Raw genomic sequence first — 22,842 nt, 5'->3', positions numbered from 1 at the left:
TTAGATATTAAGTGTGCAATATACAATGTGGAATAAACTATCAGGATTTATTTGAAAAGAAAAATATTTTCTAACTACATTGATCCCCCCCCCCCTTCTTCTATTTAATTCTTCATAATAAGTATAAAAATAAAGACTGTTTATCAGGCAGGGGAAACATTAATTTTCGGATTATTCTCTAATTTCTTTCCTTTTTACAGCACCAAAGCAGAATTAAACCGTTCAAAGAAAGCTATTAGAACAATCCTGGGAAACAATTTCTAATAAAAGGGTTAAAGAAATAAAATACGAACAAGTACATTGCTAATCGTTCTGGTACTTTCTGTCAGGTGTCTTGCAAATTAAATCCGCCCTTTTAAAACTGAATCACACAGAGAATATTTCCTTTGAGTTGTCGGTCATCCTTCCAAGCAAGTCGGTCGGTCGGATTCCCCGCGTTTTTCTGGCTGACGTCATCCTCGACACTGTTCCTTTCATTCATTTATTTTTATTTTTCCACCCAGCGTCGCTTCGAAGAATGCATTCTTTGAGCGTGCGAACTTCTCGGGTGTCCGTTTTGCATTTCTTCTCTGTTACAAAACGGAGCTGGACAAACATGACGCGTATCAGTTGGACGGAAATATTAACGCGGAACAGTTTAGCTCGCTTTTTTTTCTTTGCAAATTATGTAGTAGTCATAATTTCTTGCTACTTTAAAAGCCACGGTTTTTTCCCCCCTCTCCTGTGGAATATATTTTGAAGATGAATGAGAAAGTTAACACTAGAACTACCAAGACTGTCATTTTGACGGTTTTCAAATTTCATACTTAAAAAATTTTGATATAATTTATGTATTGTTCTAGAACTTTAGGGGGGGGGGGGCTATAAGAACGATTACATATTCCTATTCAATTTCCACTCTGTGATTTTAACTTCCATAATCAGTTTGACCTATACCTATTTTTACCATCAAAATGGCGGTTTTAGCCATTTCAGAGTTTATACTTTATGGATCACCTATGCAGTAATGGAATCAGTACGTATTTACATTCATTTATACATCGCTTTCAGACATTCACTGGAAAATTTTGAATTAAATTTTTCATGTGAAATTGTATTGATTGATCCAAAGTATTCGGCAGCCGTTATAATGGGATCTATTTTATTCCGATTATGATTCAATTTAGAACTAAAAGCTCTACCTGGATATCCTATAAATGCAAATACAAACTTTTTCCCTTAGATTTTTATTAACAATCAATGAATTATTATATTAAATGTTGTTTTTGCTAAATTATATTCTTTTATTTAAATAAATTAAGCCAAAAGTTACAGTGAATGCCATGACGATCAAAAACCCATAAATTTGACGGGTGTGGTAAAACTAGGTATATATATAAAATCGGTAATTCTAGTGTTAAAAATAAAATGCGAAAATAATCATTCTGTTGTAATGGTAAAAATTATTTGGAAAAACTGTATTGGTTATTCTTAAGAAAGTGTAAAATTTTGTTAAGCACTGTTAAATCAATTATAAACGGATTATGAAAATGAATATTTAAAATGTAGAATCTTTTATTTAGTGGAGTTTTGTTAGCTTGTAATGCAATAGTATTGACTACTGACAGATATTTTTCAAAGGCAGAAATGCATCGAAAAAGACTGTCGATTTGTATTAAAACATTATATTGAGCTTAAAAATTTTGAACTTTTGCAGCTGAGTTCATCATTTGAAAATTTCAATCTAGTAATATTTTAAGATTACTAATTTATCGAGAGTACTTCGAGTAGTGAACTGCCAGAATTGGAACCCGTCACAAACTCTTGTAGATAAAAATAGTTTTTATAGATATGAAATTATAAGATTATTTAATTGCAGAATCTGCATATACCGGAATTTAAATTGATAAGAAACACTAATCCGATCTTTCATTTTAGAGACACTATTTTTCTAAATTATTTTACCACTATAGGATCCACTCGTGAAAAATCATTAACTTTGTCATTTAATTAATTAGAAAAACCAGTTTGTTTGGAATCTTTTTAGAATTGTATTGCAATTACTGCTGACTGTAGATTGCAATCGGCATTCTCAGAAACATGGGATGAGTCATCATTTTTTTGTTGACTTTCCTCCCATTGATGAGTGGATATCCTGCCCTTTTGTAATCGTCTCGTAAATGTTTCGCAACTCTCCAAGTTCAAAAAACGATTCATTCAACTTTGGATGGCGTTCCCTTTGTGGTTTCCTGGATTCGTTAAATTCCAAGTTCTCTTCCTAGAACTTTTTATTATTATTATTATAAAACTGATTATGTCAGACCTCAAGAGTAGAAGGATCTTGATATGTTGATTCAATATTGATTGAAAACATAACTGCATCAAAATTATCTCTAGAGGATTGCTGTTTGTCAGAATAGTATTTATTGGCCCGAATGTATTTTATTGCTGTTGTTGTTTGGTTGTGGTAGGTGTTGTCGTATGCAGTTGCTAGTGGTAGATATTGTTGTAGGTAGCTGCGTAAGTCCGCTAGATTGAGGGGGGAAGGGGGGCTGCATGCAGAAAGATTAGAAAAATGTTAATTGTATAGAATAAATGTGTGACAAATGCTAATTTTGTGAATTATAAAAGAATGTAATGGCTTATTAATAAATATCTTTGTCAAATATATTTTGGTCAGGCTCCTGTCTATTTTATTATATTCATTTAATTATTATAATACTTATAAATGTAGGACTGGGTGGGACAAAATGCCCATTCAATCCCATTTGGATCAGTGTCTAGGGTGCTGATTAAGAAACTTTTAAAGAAAAACAAATAGTTTATTTACAGTAAACAAAATTAAAAGAACATTAACAATTAGGACGGGAAACATTATTTACATTAAAGTTAGAAGTAAAATATTTAGATGGCACCAAGAGCGAAGCCTTACAAGATGTCTGCTCATAGCTAAGCTATGTAACACCCCTCTCCTTCTCTGCTCTCGAGCGTATGCCAACAGCTCGCTTTATTAAAATTTATGGTCACGTGACCTAGCACTTTCGATTAGTAGAACCCATGGTGCCATCTATTACAATACAATAAAACTAAATTGAATTGGATGCATTCAGTATAACAATGGAATGGTAATGGCCACTAATTAAAACTCTACATAAATATATGTCTCTTATTGGATATTATATACTAAAGTGAATGCTGCATATTCGTGAATCTTAATAATAATTTTTAAAAAGCCGTGCATTTTTACAATGTTAGTAAAAGAAAAAAAAACTAAAATAAAAATGTGTTTAACTGCAAAACTAATTTAATATCTAGTTTATTACTCAAATCATTAAAAAAAGGCCCTCATAATGTAGCCACAAAATGCCGAATTCCGCCTCTGCTTGATCAAAAGCGGCATTATAAGAAAAGAGGCTTGTATTGTCAAAAACCAATATAAAGATATCAAAGATCAATTAATTTTTTTTCCAATAAAGGGGTTATAATGGCTGCAGTGATTGCATTTAATATTTAGAACTGGTATTTAAAACTAACGTATCGGTTCAAATATATTCTTTCGATTAAGCTCAGAAAAATTATGTACGTTCCAAAATATCTTTCGTTGTGGTTTTAAAATGGAATTTTAATTCTTGTAAATGAATCAAGAAAACTAATATTATTATTACTAAAAAAAGCCATTTAGTGAGATGATAAAAAATGTTACGAAGTCTTGTAATAAAATTATGGAAACGTCAGTTTAACAATGTTTGTTGGTAACCGAAATGATGCATAAGTCATTAAGGTATGGAATTGGAGTGATGGTTACCACTAAACCAATAAGAACCTTGTGCCACCTTTTCATAATTACATGGATTTAAATATAGTTTTACTTAAGGAAAGACCAAGAAGAAATTTTTGTTATAAAACGAAAAGTTTTTAACTCAGTGAAAGGAAAGGATCCTCACCTCAATGCCAAAAGGAAAACTTTCTTTAATATGCTGGGGGATTAATGGAATGATAATAGTTAAGAGTTAACATAAGTGATCGTGATGCTCCACAACGCAGGGCCTTTCGGGTAAAAATTAAAAATATTTTTTTTTAATTATTAGAACTAAACATTTAAAAAGAATACTTGTTAACTTGGAAAGAAATGGCATGTCTTCTCTTAACGGATGGGACTAAATTCTTATATTTTTTCTCGTGAAATCCCGACTGTCTTCATAATTAAAATATTATTTTGCCATTTGTCAAAATGAATAATTCAGAAATAGCATTAATGAAAGTAATGTTTAAGTTTAGTTATTAAATATGTGATTAAATTGCTGCTACAAGAAATATTATCCCTTGTCTTGACATTAATATCGCTTCTAAAAACTAATTTATTTTAGATGTTTGTATAATGTTTCTTATAGTATCTGATGCTATTATATTGATTCCCTTGTTAGTTGAATTAATTAAAATAGTTGAACGGTTTGTTTTCTTGGAATAATTTCATTTTTGAAGTACAGTACACTCCCGAGTATCCGACTCGCGACTATTCGGCTTCTGTACTATCAGCCTAGTTTTCTTTATCGTAATTAATTGATTTAGGCAAGGCATTGCATTGGCAACATTGCCAAGACATTGGAAGTGGTCCTCCTAAGTGTCGTGTGCAAAATATAAGTGGTACAGGAAAAGAGCAGCGTTCTGCTCGTTGTTCATTATTTGCTACTGCTGTTCCTAATTATAACTTTACAGTACATACAGGATTCGTAGATTATTCATGAAGTATGTTTAAGGAGTATGTTTGGAGTACATAATGTTTTTAAAGTATACCACAGTGAAGTGTACAGAATTCATGCTAAAACGTGGACAGTTTATATCCTTTAACTTACTTTTTCTTTGATAAACTCTTGTAATGCAGTATATAAACAAATATAAACTACCAGTACAGAGACTTTTATTTTAACTTGACATATTACCGGCAACTGCTTCTTTGTTTCAAGGCCGCGATCGCGTTCACATTTTATATGGCTGGAGATGAATGAAGGGCTTAGTACTCAAATAAGAAGTGTGGAAATACGTATTATAACAGTGAGTTTTGGTATAAAAACTTTGTCTTGGTGGGCAAAGAAATGAGTTCATAGAACTCCCGCCTATCCGGCTTTTTTTGTTATCTGGCCTACCTTTCCGTTATATTAGGCCGGATACTCGGGAGTGTACTGTATACAAGATATAAATTCGAAACCTCTTCATAACTTTGAAAGATGATTCATTTAACATTCGAATCATTCGATGCATCATTCGAATTCGAATCTCACTACACGTGTAAGGTTTGACTTCCGATCGTGTTTATTAGCTGGGAACCACCTAAGTTAATTATAATGACGATTTTTTTTTTCATGTACCATTAATTCAAGCACTCTGCATCCGTGAGTAGTTGTGATTAGTGCAAGCCTCCTTTTCTTTCCCAGTGTATTTGTAAAATAAATCGTGAAACACGTGTTAGAGAATCATGGCCATAGGATAAGAATGATTATACGATGGTTGTGGGAAACCAGTTATTTTAATACTGGCCTGAAGCGTTATGGATGTATCTGAAAGAAAAAAATATAGTAAACTGAATTATTGTCATCAAGTTAAATCTCTATTAAGCAAGAGTTGCAAGGGCAGGGAAAATACATTCCCTCACTTTTTCCTACTTCTGATGAAACATGCTCGAATGACGTAGATGCTGGAAATATTGTTGCGAATATTTAACCATTTCATAGTTTTATAGTATATTCTAGATTTCCGTTGTGAAATATTTTCGTGGAGCATAAGAGAAAGGAAACTTTTGGAAATATAATTAAAAAATGTTTCCAAGTATTTTGAAATATCCTTCGTTTTCTTGAATACTGTGCTGAGCAAGGAATAACAGTAATATCGAAAGCTGTGGCAGATTTTTTTAAACATTTTATGTAATTGAATTATTGGGAAAGGAAGCAGACAATGGGCTTTTTAAAAACCATTCTTCCCCCCCCCCCCGAATTATGACAGTGCAATACCCCAGTCCGAAGAGAAGAGAGGAAAGCTGTGTCGGGGAATGTGGGTGGGGGGCTGCATGAGAAAATATTCTGAACTTAAAATAGCTTTTGAAGAGAATTTAGCTGAGATGGCGTTTTGGTTTCGGCTCGTGTAGCTTCAGTGTCGGAAAACAAAAGCAAGCCCAAATCAGAATTAATACATATATATTTTAGAATATTGATTAAATTGTATTTATTATATATAATATCGGAATGTTTATATCTACAAATATGTGCATATTGTTTCAAAAGTAATTTATAGCGAATTCAATACAAAGAAATAAATTAAATCGATGGGGAAAGAAAGTACTTTCCTCATAAAGATAGAATAGTTGAACTTGGTTTCAGAATGATTTTCAAGGAATTAGTTGGTTGATCTTCAAGGAAATGTAGACATATTTAATGGTCAGCAAAAAATTCAATACAAAGAAGGTTCATAAGCATAAAAGACAAATTCATATTCTGGCACTATTAGAAATATTGTACTTTTTTATAGCAATGTTATGAGCTCTAAATTTACATTGGTCTACAAAAAGCGATCCGCGATAATTATTAAGCACTTATTTAATTAAATAAGATTCGAACTATTTTTATAATAAAATTAAGAGTCCTCCTGTTAAATAATTTTGAAGCTAGAAATTAATCATAATTTCGCTTTCACTGCCTACCTTTTTATGAGTGAATATTTTCATTTTGTCTATTGAATTCAGAATTAAATTCTCTTTAAAATGAGGAGTAGGAAAAGTGGTAAAGGATAAAGCACAATATCATTCCCAAAATTTCTGTCATATGAAATATCTAAAATCTGATCTTTTCCTTAAACTGAAGCTTAGGCTTCTATGACCTTCGTCGTTGGCACAAATATGTCGGAAAATATATAAAATAATGTAATCTGCGTAGTTAATATAAGATTCAAGGTTGTTGAAAAAGCACTATTTTACATTCTTTCTGAACTTTCAAGTCTAATACACTAAGAATAATATAAAGCATATTATGATGCCGCTTTTTTTTTAATAAACTGGTCAATTTATATACACATTTCACATATTTTTAATTTAATCAACACTTAATAACTTATTTTAAGCTAATTAGTTTATTGAATTTTTAAATTTGCAATTAAGCGACAGAATAAAGTATTTAAAAATGCAAAAAATCACTTAGAAGCCCTTCAATATCTCAAATGGTTCTTATATTATCAAAATAATAATAAATGCTCAAAATAGCATGTGTCATCTAATTAAGAATTTAAATAATTTGGTATGTCAAGGGGTTAATGGTACTTTTGATATTTGACTGAAGGCTTGGTTTTTTTATTCTTTCAGTGGCGATTTAGACATTTTCTATTCCTAGGAGATGCGCGTATTAAATTCCCTCTCTAATAAGATGGTCAGTTTAGTTTCATATTTTAGCTCATTTTTAACATGCTAATGATTTATTTTTGGTTGATATCTTTTTATTTTATTAACTTTACGAATATGTATTTGTTTTTATTTGTCTATTAAGATTTCCGACTGCTGGCTTCTACGTTTTTGACAAATATTATTGAAACATGTGTTCGATTTTATAAATATTCTTATAGCTAAATGAACATGATGAAACATAGGAAACCGATCCATTACACTTGATTAAGTGTTAATATTATTCCTATACTTCATCATTTACTGACTTTGTTAATATTATTCTTATATTTTACCCATCCACTGACTTTGTTAATATTATTCTTATACTTTATCATTCACCGAATTTTTTTTAATATTAGTCTTATATTTTATCATTCACTGAATTTGTTAATATTATTCTTACATTTTATCATTCACCGATTTTTTTTAAATATTAGTCTTATATTTTATCAGTTACTGAATTTGTTAATATTATTCTTACATTTTATCCATTCACTGACTTTTTAAAAAAATATTATTCTTATACTTTATCATTCACCGAATTTTTTTTAATATTAGTCTTATATTTTATCATTCACTGAATTTGTTAATATTATTCTTACATTTTATCCATTCACTGACTTTTTAAAAAAATATTATTCTTATACTTTATCATTCACCGAATTTTTTTTAATATTAGTCTTATATTTTATCATTCACTGAATTTGTTAATATTATTCTTACATTTTATCATTCACCGATTTTTTTTAAATATTAGTCTTATATTTTATCAGTTACTGAATTTGTTAATATTATTCTTACATTTTATCCATTCACTGACTTTTTAAAAAAATATTATTCTTATACTTTATCATTCACCGAATTTTTTTTAATATTAGTCTTATATTTTATCATTCACTGAATTTGTTAATATTATTCTTACATTTTATCATTCACCGATTTTTTTTTAATATTAGTCTTATATTTTATCAGTTACTGAATTTGTTAATATTATTCTTACATTTTATCCATTCACTGACTTTTTAAAAAAATATTATTCTTATACTTTATCATTCACCGAATTTTTTTTAATATTAGTCTTATATTTTATCATTCACTGAATTTGTTAATATTATTCTTACATTTTATCCATTCACTGACTTTTTAAAAAAATATTATTCTTATACTTTATCATTCACCGAATTTTTTTTAATATTAGTCTTATATTTTATCATTCACTGAATTTGTTAATATTATTCTTACATTTTATCATTCACCGATTTTTTTTAAATATTAGTCTTATATTTTATCAGTTACTGAATTTGTTAATATTATTCTTACATTTTATCCATTCACTGACTTTTTTAAAAAATATTATTCTTATACTTTATCATTCACCGAATTTTTTTTAATATTAGTCTTATATTTTATCATTCACTGAATTTGTTAATATTATTCTTACATTTTATCATTCACCGATTTTTTTTTAATATTAGTCTTATATTTTATCAGTTACTGAATTTGTTAATATTATTCTTACATTTTATCCATTCACTGACTTTTTAAAAAAATATTATTCTTATACTTTATCATTCACCGAATTTTTTTTAATATTAGTCTTATATTTTATCATTCACTGAATTTGTTAATATTATTCTTACATTTTATCCATTCACTGACTTTTTAAAAAAATATTATTCTTATACTTTATCATTCACCGAATTTTTTTTAATATTAGTCTTATATTTTATCATTCACTGAATTTGTTAATATTATTCTTACATTTTATCATTCACCGATTTTTTTTTAATATTAGTCTTATATTTTATCAGTTACTGAATTTGTTAATATTATTCTTACATTTTATCCATTCACTGACTTTTTAAAAAAATATTATTCTTATACTTTATCATTCACCGAATTTTTTTTAATATTAGTCTTATATTTTATCATTCACTGAATTTGTTAATATTATTCTTACATTTTATCCATTCACTGACTTTTTAAAAAAATATTATTCTTATACTTTATCATTCACCGAATTTTTTTTAATATTAGTCTTATATTTTATCATTCACTGAATTTGTTAATATTATTCTTACATTTTATCATTCACCGATTTTTTTTTAATATTAGTCTTATATTTTATCAGTTACTGAATTTGTTAATATTATTCTTACATTTTATCCATTCACTGACTTTTTCAAAAAATATTATTCTTATACTTTATCATTCACCGAATTTTTTTTAATATTAGTCTTATATTTTATCATTCACTGAATTTGTTAATATTATTCTTACATTTTATCATTCACCGATTTTTTTTTAATATTAGTCTTATATTTTATGAGTTACTGAATTTGTTAATATTATTCTTACATTTTATCCATTCACTGACTTTTTAAAAAAATATTATTCTTATACTTTATCATTCACCGAATTTTTTTTAATATTAGTCTTATATTTTATCATTCACTGAATTTGTTAATATTATTCTTACATTTTATCATTCACCGATTTTTTTTTAATATTAGTCTTATATTTTATCAGTTACTGAATTTGTTAATATTATTCTTACATTTTATCCATTCACTGACTTTTTAAAAAAATATTATTCTTATACTTTATCATTCACCGAATTTTTTTTAATATTAGTCTTATATTTTATCATTCACTGAATTTGTTAATATTATTCTTACATTTTATCATTCACCGATTTTTTTTTAATATTAGTCTTATATTTTATCATTCACTGAATTTGTTAATATTATTCTTACTTTTTATCCATTCACTGACTTTTTAAAAAAATATTATTCTTATACTTTATCATTCACCGAATTTTTTTTAATATTAGTCTTATATTTTATCATTCACTGAATTTGTTAATATTATTCTTACATTTTATCATTCACCGATTTTTTTTTTAATATTAGTCTTATATTTTATCAGTTACTGAATTTGTTAATATTATTCTTACATTTTATCCATTCACTGACTTTTTAAAAAAATATTATTCTTATACTTTATCATTCACCGAATTTTTTTTAATATTAGTCTTATATTTTATCATTCACTGAATTTGTTAATATTATTCTTACATTTTATCATTCACCGAATTTTTTTTAATATTAGTCTTATATTTTATCATTCACTGAATTTGTTAATATTATTCTTACATTTTATCATTCACCGATATTTTTTTAATATTAGTCTTATATTTTATCAGTTACTGAATTTGTTAATATTATTCTTACATTTTATCCATTCACTGACTTTTTAAAAAAATATTATTCTTATACTTTATCATTCACCGAATTTTTTTTAATATTAGTCTTATATTTTATCATTCACTAAATTTGTTAATATTATTCTTACATTTTATCATTCACCGATTTTTTTTTAATATTAGTCTTATATTTTATCATTCACTGAATTTGTTAATATTATTCTTACTTTTTATCCATTCACTGACTTTTTAAAAAAATATTATTCTTATACTTTATCATTCACCGAATTTTTTTTAATATTAGTCTTATATTTTATCATTCACTGAATTTGTTAATATTATTCTTACATTTTATCATTCACCGATTTTTTTTTTAATATTAGTCTTATATTTTATCAGTTACTGAATTTGTTAATATTATTCTTACATTTTATCCATTCACTGACTTTTTAAAAAAATATTATTCTTATACTTTATCATTCACCGAATTTTTTTTAATATTAGTCTTATATTTTATCATTCACTGAATTTGTTAATATTATTCTTACATTTTATCATTCACCGATTTTTTTTTAATATTAGTCTTATATTTTATCATTCACTGAATTTGTTAATATTATTCTTACTTTTTATCCATTCACTGACTTTTTAAAAAAATATTATTCTTATACTTTATCATTCACCGAATTTTTTTTAATATTAGTCTTATATTTTATCATTCACTGAATTTGTTAATATTATTCTTACATTTTATCATTCACCGATTTTTTTTTTAATATTAGTCTTATATTTTATCAGTTACTGAATTTGTTAATATTATTCTTACATTTTATCCATTCACTGACTTTTTAAAAAAATATTATTCTTATACTTTATCATTCACCGAATTTTTTTTAATATTAGTCTTATATTTTATCATTCACTGAATTTGTTAATATTATTCTTACATTTTATCATTCACCGAATTTTTTTTAATATTAGTCTTATATTTTATCATTCACTGAATTTGTTAATATTATTCTTACATTTTATCATTCACCGATATTTTTTTAATATTAGTCTTATATTTTATCAGTTACTGAATTTGTTAATATTATTCTTACATTTTATCCATTCACTGACTTTTTAAAAAAATATTATTCTTATACTTTATCATTCACCGAATTTTTTTTAATATTAGTCTTATATTTTATCATTCACTAAATTTGTTAATATTATTCTTACATTTTATCATTCACCGATTTTTTTTTAATATTAGTCTTATATTTTATCATTCACTGAATTTGTTAATATTATTCTTACTTTTTATCCATTCACTGACTTTTTAAAAAAATATTATTCTTATACTTTATCATTCACCGAATTTTTTTTAATATTAGTCTTATATTTTATCATTCACTGAATTTGTTAATATTATTCTTACATTTTATCATTCACCGATTTTTTTTTTAATATTAGTCTTATATTTTATCAGTTACTGAATTTGTTAATATTATTCTTACATTTTATCCATTCACTGACTTTTTAAAAAAATATTATTCTTATACTTTATCATTCACCGAATTTTTTTTAATATTAGTCTTATATTTTATCATTCACTGAATTTGTTAATATTATTCTTACATTTTATCATTCACCGAATTTTTTTTAATATTAGTCTTATATTTTATCATTCACTGAATTTGTTAATATTATTCTTACATTTTATCATTCACCGATTTTTTTTAAATATTAGTCTTATATTTTATCAGTTACTGAATTTGTTAATATTATTCTTACATTTTATCCATTCACTGACTTTTTAAAAAAATATTATTCTTATACTTTATCATTCACCGAATTTTTTTTAATATTAGTCTTATATTTTATCATTCACTGAATTTGTTAATATTATTCTTACATTTTATCATTCACCGATTTTTTTTTAATATTAGTCTTATATTTTATCAGTTACTGAATTTGTTAATATTATTCTTACATTTTATCCATTCACTGACTTTTTAAAAAAATATTATTCTTATACTTTATCATTCACCGAATTTTTTTTAATATTAGTCTTATATTTTATCATTCACTGAATTTGTTAATATTATTCTTACATTTTATCCATTCACTGACTTTTTAAAAAAATATTATTCTTATACTTTATCATTCACCGAATTTTTTTTAATATTAGTCTTATATTTTATCATTCACTGAATTTGTTAATATTATTCTTACATTTTATCATTCACCGATTTTTTTTTAATATTAGTCTTATATTTTATCAGTTACTGAATTTGTTAATATTATTCTTACATTTTATCCATTCACTGACTTTTTAAAAAAATATTATTCTTATACTTTATCATTCACCGAATTTTTTTTAATATTAGTCTTATATTTTATCATTCACTGAATTTGTTAATATTATTCTTACATTTTATCATTCACCGATTTTTTTTTAATATTAGTCTTATATTTTATCAGTTACTGAATTTGTTAATATTATTCTTACATTTTATCCATTCACTGACTTTTTAAAAAAATATTATTCTTATACTTTATCATTCACCGAATTTTTTTTTAATATTAGTCTTATATTTTATCATTCACTGAATTTGTTAATATTATTCTTACATTTTATCATTCACCGATTTTTTTTTAATATTAGTCTTATATTTTATCAGTTACTGAATTTGTTAATATTATTCTTACATTTTATCCATTCACTGACTTTTTAAAAAAATATTATTCTTATACTTTATCATTCACCGAATTTTTTTTAATATTAGTCTTATATTTTATCATTTACTGAATTTGTTAATATTATTCTTACATTTTATCCATTCACTGACTTTTTAAAAAAATATTATTCTTATACTTTATCATTCACCGAATTTTTTTTAATATTAGTCTTATATTTTATCATTCACTGAATTTGTTAATATTATTCTTATACTTTATCATTCACCGAATTTTTTTTAATATTAGTCTTATATTTTATCATTCACTGAATTTGTTAATATTATTCTTACATTTTATCATTCACCGATTTTTTTTAAATATTAGTCTTATATTTTATCAGTTACTGAATTTGTTAATATTATTCTTACATTTTATCCATTCACTGACTTTTTAAAAAAATATTATTCTTATACTTTATCATTCACCGAATTTTTTTTAATATTAGTCTTATATTTTATCATTCACTGAATTTGTTAATATTATTCTTACATTTTATCATTCACCGATTTTTTTTTAATATTAGTCTTATATTTTATCATTCACTGAATTTGTTAATATTATTCTTACATTTTATCCATTCACTGACTTTTTAAAAAAATATTATTCTTATACTTTATCATTCACCGAATTTTTTTTAATATTAGTCTTATATTTTATCATTCACTGAATTTGTTAATATTATTCTTACATTTTATCATTCACCGATTTTTTTTAATATTAGTCTTATATTTTATCATTCACTGAATTTGTTAATATTATTCTTACATTTTATCCATTCACTGACTTTTTAAAAAAATATTATTCTTATACTTTATCATTCACCGAATTTTTTTTAATATTAGTCTTATATTTTATCATTCACTGAATTTGTTAATATTATTCTTACATTTTATCATTCACCGATTTTTTTTTAATATTAGTCTTATATTTTATCAGTTACTGAATTTGTTAATATTATTCTTACATTTTATCCATTCACTGACTTTTTAAAAAAATATTATTCTTATACTTTATCATTCACCGAATTTTTTTTAATATTAGTCTTATATTTTATCATTCACTGAATTTGTTAATATTATTCTTACATTTTATCATTCACCGATTTTTTTTTAATATTAGTCTTATATTTTATCATTCACTGAATTTGTTAATATTATTCTTACATTTTATCCATTCACTGACTTTTTAAAAAAATATTATTCTTATACTTTATCATTCACCGAATTTTTTTTAATATTAGTCTTATATTTTATCATTCACTGAATTTGTTAATATTATTCTTACATTTTATCATTCACCGATTTTTTTTTAATATTAGTCTTATATTTTATCATTCACTGAATTTGTTAATATTATTCTTACATTTTATCCATTCACTGACTTTTTAAAAAAATATTATTCTTATACTTTATCATTCACCGAATTTTTTTTAATATTAGTCTTATATTTTATCATTCACTGAATTTGTTAATATTATTCTTACATTTTATCATTCACCGATTTTTTTTTAATATTAGTCTTATATTTTATCAGTTACTGAATTTGTTAATATTATTCTTACATTTTATCCATTCACTGACTTTTTAAAAAAATATTATTCTTATACTTTATCATTCACCGAATTTTTTTTAATATTAGTCTTATATTTTATCATTCACTGAATTTGTTAATATTATTCTTACATTTTATCATTCACCGATTTTTTTTTAATATTAGTCTTATATTTTATCATTCACTGAATTTGTTAATATTATTCTTACATTTTATCATTCACCGATTTTTTTTTAATATTAGTCTTAAATTTTATCAGTTACTGAATTTGTTAATAATATTCTTACATTTTATCCATTCACTGACTTTTTAAAAAAATATTATTCTTATACTTTATCATTCACCGAATTTTTTTTAATATTAGTCTTATATTTTATCATTCACTGAATTTGTTAATATTATTCTTACATTTTATCATTCACCGATTTTTTTTTAATATTAGTCTTATATTTTATCAGTTACTGAATTTGTTAATATTATTCTTACATTTTATCCATTCACTGACTTTTTAAAAAAATATTATTCTTATACTTTATCATTCACCGAATTTTTTTTAATATTAGTCTTATATTTTATCATTCACTGAATTTGTTAATATTATTCTTACATTTTATCCATTCACTGACTTTTTTTTTAATATTATTCTTATATTTTATCATTCACCGAATTTTTTTTTAATATTAGTCTTATATTTTATTTTACTGAATTTGTATTTTTTCAAATTTATTTGACAAATCAGAAAATAAAAATTTGTAATCGCTTTGCCTACGGCTCCTTCTCAGCCTATAGCGACTTTAGGTAGCTGCCTATTTAAAACTCCGCCACTAGGTCCGTTCAACACTTTCCATGTGGTAGCGTTTCAGTCCAAAGTAGAGAAAAAGGAAGGAGAGGGGGAAAAAAATCTCGCCGACAACTTTTGAAAGCGAGAGTTAGTCTTATCCGTCGACGCCTTTTTGACTGAGTATACACGTACTTGCGAAGGCTGAAAATGAATGAAATGAAAGAGAGAGAAAAAAAAATTTATTATGCTTTCTCTTGGTATAACAAAAAAAAAAAAAAAAAAAGTGCAGAAGTGGGCCCGAGTGAATCGGGTGGGGAAATGTTGCTGCGGATGTGGGTTCGACCTCAAACGGGACGAAAGAGGGCTGTTGCCAGCGAGCAAGAGTCTTTCGAAATGCTTCATTTTTAATTATTTCTAAAAGGACGCGCACACATTCCTAGAAATCTCTTCATTTTACTTATTATTAAAAAAAAAGTAAGAAAGAAACTCGTGTTTAAAAATGAAGCACGCGTTGTTCGAAATGTTTAATGAAGCGTGGGTGTGCCTGCTGAAAGTGTTTCACTGTTCGTGCTTCGAACTAAAAACTTGATATCTCAGTTAAAATGGATTTTAAAATTCTGCCTTAGAAGAAATGAGATAGTGTGTGGCACTCAAAAGTGTTCGTAGAATTTATTGCATTACTGCTTGCGTTTGACGGCAAACAGATTTGCTGGTAATATTAGTTGTTTGCTTTCGTTTAATACCAATGTTCATAATTTAATGCTCATAATTCGTCCAAGAAAATGGGGTTTTTTTACTGCATTGGATTTTGCCAGGCACCAAAACCATGCTATTTCACACAAATTTTATTCATTTTTATATGAACCATCCTAATGAAGTCCCATGACAACATAATGCAATAAAAAGAACATGACTATATGGATAAACTTTTAAATTTCTTGATACTGTGACGTCACTCACTTATTCCTCGTGTTTCTTGATGCTGTGACGTCACTCACTTATTCCTCATGTTTCTTGATACCGTGACGTCACTCACTTATTCCTCATGTTTCTTGATACTGTGACGTCACTCACTTATTCCTCGTGTTTCTTGATACTGTGACGTCACTCACTTATTCCTCGTGTTTCTTGATACTGTGACGTCACTCACTTATTCCTCGTGTTTCTTGATACTGTGACTTCACTCACTTATTCCTCATGTTTCTTGATACTGTGACGTCACTCACTTATTCCTCATGTAAACTAAACAAATATTAAACAGAATTTTCCCTTAAGTTTCATGTAAGAAAATCACGCGATTAAACTTTTGGTAGGATAATGCAAATAAATTGAATTTAGGAAGATGATAACGAAATGTAAATGAAATGGAGATGACAATAAGATTTTAAATATTGAAATCGATTGTCGAAAATTATGCATTTTTTTTTAATTAGTAAAATTCCGGAAAAATTTCCTGAACAATTCAATATCTATCGTTAAAAAGGCATTTTTTAAATATTTAAATGATATCTAAATCAGTTTTTCGCAACAATAGATGTGGGAGTTATCATGAAAGAACTCCAAAATCTCGCTCAATTTTTAATATACTGAATTTTTTAACAAAAAAATTATACGGAGGCATTCTCGCCGTTCAAAGTACATTTGTGTCAGATTTGATTGTTCTAAGCCATGAAATCTACAGTTCGTTTTAGTATCCTGAGACGACCGATTTTCGACGATTTTATCTCACTAAGGGACGGGACGATGTGCGCATTTCTGGAATTTACTTGATTGTTAAATGTAAACTTCTCTTCCTTTCATCTTTCTGCTCATCCCTATTTTGTCGTATTAAACTCATCCTAACGCATGCGCAAAAACGCGGAGGGTTTTACAATCCGTTGGTAAACAATGTCTTATAGAATTCCAACACACAAACTTTCTCCTTTATTAATAGCAGATATATTACATTGGAATCTAATCACGTGACACACAACAAACGAACCTTGCAAATTTTATTTTAGAGCCCATTGTAGATCTTGCTGCCAAATCGCGACATAAAATAATTTGCTTTCAAATGACATGTAAAGCCTTAATTGTCATTTGAATGGAAACTTTATATTTGAATGCTGATTAAAATTTAACTTTCATCTTAAATGATTTTAACTGGCAATTGGCATTCAGATCGCTTTCCTCAACTTTTGCAAATTATTCAACTTTAATGTTTTTCTAAAATTTAGTGCCAATTATTTAATGTTACATTGTTTCGTAAAAAAAAAAAAAAAAAAAAAACATTTCAAATTGTCAAAATTTCGATTCTCTCTTATCTGTTATTAGCCAGATAATGTGTTATTTAAATGATGCAAGGCCGTAATCTTATTCTTAGTAATGATTAAAATATTTACTTAAAGTCCCGTTGGTATTTTAGTAGTGAGTATTCTAGTATACAACTGGCTCATTTAGTATGGTAGTAAATTGTTATCTGTTACCTTGAAATCAAGATAACTAATGTTTGCATACAAAACAGCATTTGCATTTAATCTCCGATCAAAGTGTACCGAGTATGGAGAAATTCTCTGCAATTTTACTTTCCTAGCATGCGTTTTGTTTATTTCGCTTAATCTTTGTATTTCTTCGAAAAATAAAGGAGGTTTGAAATAAGATTAACTACAGTCCTTCAAATTTTTTACATAGTTTACTTCATGATCTTGGTATGATTTGATAATTTTTTAATAAAAATTTAGTATAAAAATAAATATTTAGAATAATATTTATATCTTCCGAATTTTTAACGTACTCAAAGTACTTTCTCTTTGGATTCTAGACTTATTGCCACTGCATTTGCGATAGCGGACTGTCAAGACATGTTTAACTGTCTGCAAAATTGTATGAATTCTATTATAATGTATGTAAACTTGACTATTATAGACTATAAAAACAAATTGACCTTTAAACCTTTAAATAAACTCAGTATACGGATATGTAAACTATGTTGTTAAATTTGTTTATAGGCAGTGAAAATTTGATATACTTTTGGATTAAAGTATTGTATTAAAGTATAATATTAAAGTATTGTATTGTCATCTGAAACACATCATATTATCAAAATTTCTAAACTCTACACATCAGGAAATGAGTTTAAAAAATAATAGAAAACTCAATCTTTATAAACATGAAACAATTTTACCCGGCGAATCAAAGTGTGTTTTAAAAATCTTAAACCTAAATTAAAGAACGTACAAAAACTGTCACAGATATTATAGATTTTATTTGTGCAGATTGAAGTGATACTTTCAAAAATAGTCCCTTCCGTTTTATGTTTATTGTTTATTGCAGATTATCATATCCTCTGTGATACTAATTATATAGATAATCTGTTTGGTACAACTTACCTATAACTTAACTTTCATACTTTCTCTCTTTTATGCACTTTGGTTTTAACTTGTCAAGGTTATGTAAACATATAATGAATCAGCATCACTACATGTGGCCCTAATTCAAATGGCGGGTTGGTTACAAAAAAAAGCTACTGAAGGTTTGCATCATTACTCAACCTACCCATGCATTGTTTTTATTTATACTTTACCCTTGGATTATCTTTTTTTTAACAACCTTGATCTCTTATGTTACAGGAACGGAATCGCCCGTCGAACCGTCGCAAAAAGTCCCGTGGTCGCAAGTCCCGAACGAGGAAAGCTCCCACTGGCTGGCCCTTGTGTTCTAGAGGCTGCCTCATTGTCCACCTGTCGGATCCCGAAGCATCCACTCTCCGCCCCGGTGATTTCTATTTTGTGGCATCACCTGTCGGAATTTCTCTTAAGTGGAAGGCTTCCACTTCTGTTCTTGAAAGATCTCTCGACGCCCCAGAATTCTCTGCAGAGATGGCCGCCCTGGTTGCGTCCAAGAGTGGTACGGATGATGATGAAGAAGGCGAAAGTGAGAGGCTCGCACGCAACCACTTGTTGGTGGCCGGAGAAGAAGGCATCAGCCGGATAGCTGTGGGGCGGCTCCTGGAGGAACTGTTTGAAGGTAGCTGGAGGAGAAACCGGCTGCGCTGCACCCGAGACAGCTGGGTGCAAACGGAGCAAGAGGGGTCCACCATTAAGATCTCCACCACGTCTGCAGCTGAAGAACCTTCTGAGGACAAAGAGGCTCTTCAGTCGCTTGCGCCACTCGCAAGTGAAGAGGAATTTTGCTCTGGTGAGTTGGGAGATTTAAATTATTTGGGGGGGGGTGATCTTTTCAGTTTGTTGACTGCATGAAGTAAGACTGATCAATCACTTATTTAGTGACCAGGGCGCAAGAGAGATATTGATGGTCCTGGGTCAATCTTAAGAGGCGTCACAAAAACAAAATGTTAATGAATTTGTCATCTTTTGAAATAAAAACGACGGGGATCGAAAAATCATATATCTCCCGAATCACTTACTGTCGCTACGTTATTGCGTTTACTATTATATCTTTTTAATAGATATATGCATCGGAATTTTGAGTATCATTGAAGCTTCTTGGTGAATAATTTAAGGAGATTGGATCGCCTGCAAGCTAAGCAGCTGTAGTGCCCCTTGGGAACCTTTTGTAAGGTCTCTGTTTCAGGATCAGAGGGTTCCAGGTTCGACACCTGATTCCATAGAACCGTTTTGACAAGGACACTTTAATTCCTTCGAGACAAAATATTCTCTCACTAGTGTGGTATCGAATCTTAGTTACCAGTTCATCTGACTGCGGTTTAGAATTACGAGGTCTTTCTTTAATGTTGCTATGAAATGGGACTAATATTAACAAGGATAAACTGTTGGTCCTGCGAATTCTTATTTGAATCAAATAAATAAAACATATCCTAAATAGAATACACGATCGAATATAAAGTTAAGAAAAATTTAGTAATATATAGTAGATCAACATTTCCATTAGTTCGACGCACCGGTTGGAATTTGGTATTTAATGAGAAACCATTCTTTCTTGTTAAAACATGAAACCTTCCCTCTTTCAGTATATGATTTGTCTATTTAACATGCTCCTACTCAACACCCTAACATAGTATTGTTTTTTCTTTCTCTTAAACGTATTGTTGGCTCATTTCCCACGCGTAGGAAAAAATGCATCATTGTATCATTCAGTGATGTCTGTATGGTTCTCTTTATTCTAAACATTCTCCAATAAGTGTCTGGTTCCACATATTTCGAATTAGAATATACTATATAGTTTGAAATAAGATGTCTCATAATTAAAAAGCAGTGACTCCCAAACGAATGAAAGTAGAGAGATAGAATGTTTGCTCAAAAGGTTGGAAATGAAGTAGATTTTATCGTCATTCTATTGGAATTATTGGCGCATAGTTTTCAGTTTATATCGCCAAATAATTCTGGCGTGATGTATTGCATAGAATCGAAGTAATAATTTTCAGATTTTTAATGCATCGTCCTCGATATAGGAGTTTGTTGTTAGATGAGAATCCAATCTTCTTAACAACAGTACAATTTCTGATGGCTTGACAGAACATATAGCAATAGAAGCAAACTCCTCCTCCTCCCCACTTATTACCGCAAACACTTCTGATATTGACTCATATATTTAGAATACTACTAATGAATATTACATCTCCTGAGAATCGCTGTCTTCGTAACAGCGGGCTTGTCCATGACAAGTGCCATAAGAAACAAACGACAACAACAAACATCTCCTGAGAAATTAAAATCCAGTTCTATCTCTACTACTCATTAATATTTTTGGAAAATTAACAGTTTCCAAAGAAATTTCTAATTATATGATTGCTATTGGATTGATTTATTGGAGAATGAATGATATCTGATTCAGTATGTTAATATCGATATCATGGAAAAAACTGAAATAGTATAATCAGTAACAGCTGAAATGAACTAAACGTAGAAACCTATTGATTACCTAAACATATTTGAATTATTTAATACACATTTCGATGCTTCTTATGCCTTAGCGAGAAAAAAAATGAAAGGCCATGAAATTAAAGGACTTTGATTTTTAATGTACAATTTTATTAAATAACTGCTAAAATACGTCGATTATTTTTTTTTATGCATTTAGATTGCTTTTAGAACTATCGTCCTGGTCTTGATATTTTCTCACACTATATCAAATTGTCACTGTCTATAGTACTAGACATGCCTCTAAAAGCCTTTAATGGGCTCGACTTACAATTGAATTAACTATTATATTTAATATGCATCTCTTGTAATTAAACATCAGCACTAAAATATGGGTCACTTCCTCATTCGTAATGGCATCTCATGAAAGAATCAAAACTGAAACTTGGAAATTGAAATCAGTTAAGCTGCCTGTATCGCAAAAATTATATGTTTGCAGTGTTTGGATTATAATTAGCACTGAAGCACTTTGAAACAACCTTTTTATGACATTTTTATATTACTTTCAATGCAACTGTTGTTGGATCATTGCCAAGGACACCGATTTTTTAAAAATAGGACTTCTTCCTACTCAGAAAATGCGAGCGTTGGCTTTGTTTTTGCTTTGGATGGGATAATGCGATAAAGAATAAATAACTAAAATAAATTCATCTCCATTCCAGATGTCGCCCTCATCTTCTGACTACATTTCAAAAATATGTGCCCGTATAATTTTAGAACGGGACATAAAGCTGGATAAGATAAGCTAATATTTCATCCCTGCTAATCAGTTTGATATGCAAATGATATATGAAGACTGTAACGGGAAATTTGTAATCACTTTAAAGTTTTATTTGAAAAGTTTTATTTTTAAAATATATGCTTTAGGTTTTGATACATAAGGTTTTTTGCGAGAAAATGTTAGACAAATTTAGAATTAAAAAAAAAAGGCGCAGAAACAGCATTAAACTTTAATTTATGCAATTATAAAAGCGAATATGACTTCCCAAAGAATATAATAATAAAATTCAATCGACTTTTTAAAGGAAATTGCTTATAAATTAGGAATATTAAAGAAAAGAAAAAATTCAATGTTTGTTTGTTTGTTTTCCCGAAAATCGATTTATATATATATATATATATATATATATATATATATATATATATATATATATATATATATATATATATATATAGCGTAATCGCCTTTTTTAAAATTCTGACTTTCTCTTGCATTGACTTCTTGTTGGGTAAAAAAATTCCAACAATCCTTTTTATGTAGGAAATTGCCAACTGCAGAAAAATAAACAATTCTGTG

General features: G+C 27.4%; 1 protein-coding gene across 2 annotated transcripts in view; it reads left to right on the top strand.

The window, feature by feature from the left end:
- LOC129971586 (guanine nucleotide exchange factor DBS-like) overlaps window positions 1-22,842 on the top strand; it is a 209,037-nt gene that overhangs the window by 155,255 nt on the left and 30,940 nt on the right. For both annotated transcript variants that reach the window (XM_056085487.1, XM_056085489.1), the window contains one exon: window positions 19,275-19,842. In XM_056085487.1, coding sequence (XP_055941462.1) covers window positions 19,275-19,842 — 568 coding nt within the window. The remainder of the gene's footprint in view (window positions 1-19,274; window positions 19,843-22,842) is intronic.

Source organism: Argiope bruennichi, chromosome 6 (genome assembly GCF_947563725.1).
Source record: "Argiope bruennichi chromosome 6, qqArgBrue1.1, whole genome shotgun sequence".
In the NCBI taxonomy this organism is placed as follows: Eukaryota; Metazoa; Arthropoda; class Arachnida; order Araneae; family Araneidae; genus Argiope; species Argiope bruennichi.
This window is presented reverse-complemented; position numbering and strand designations above follow the sequence as displayed.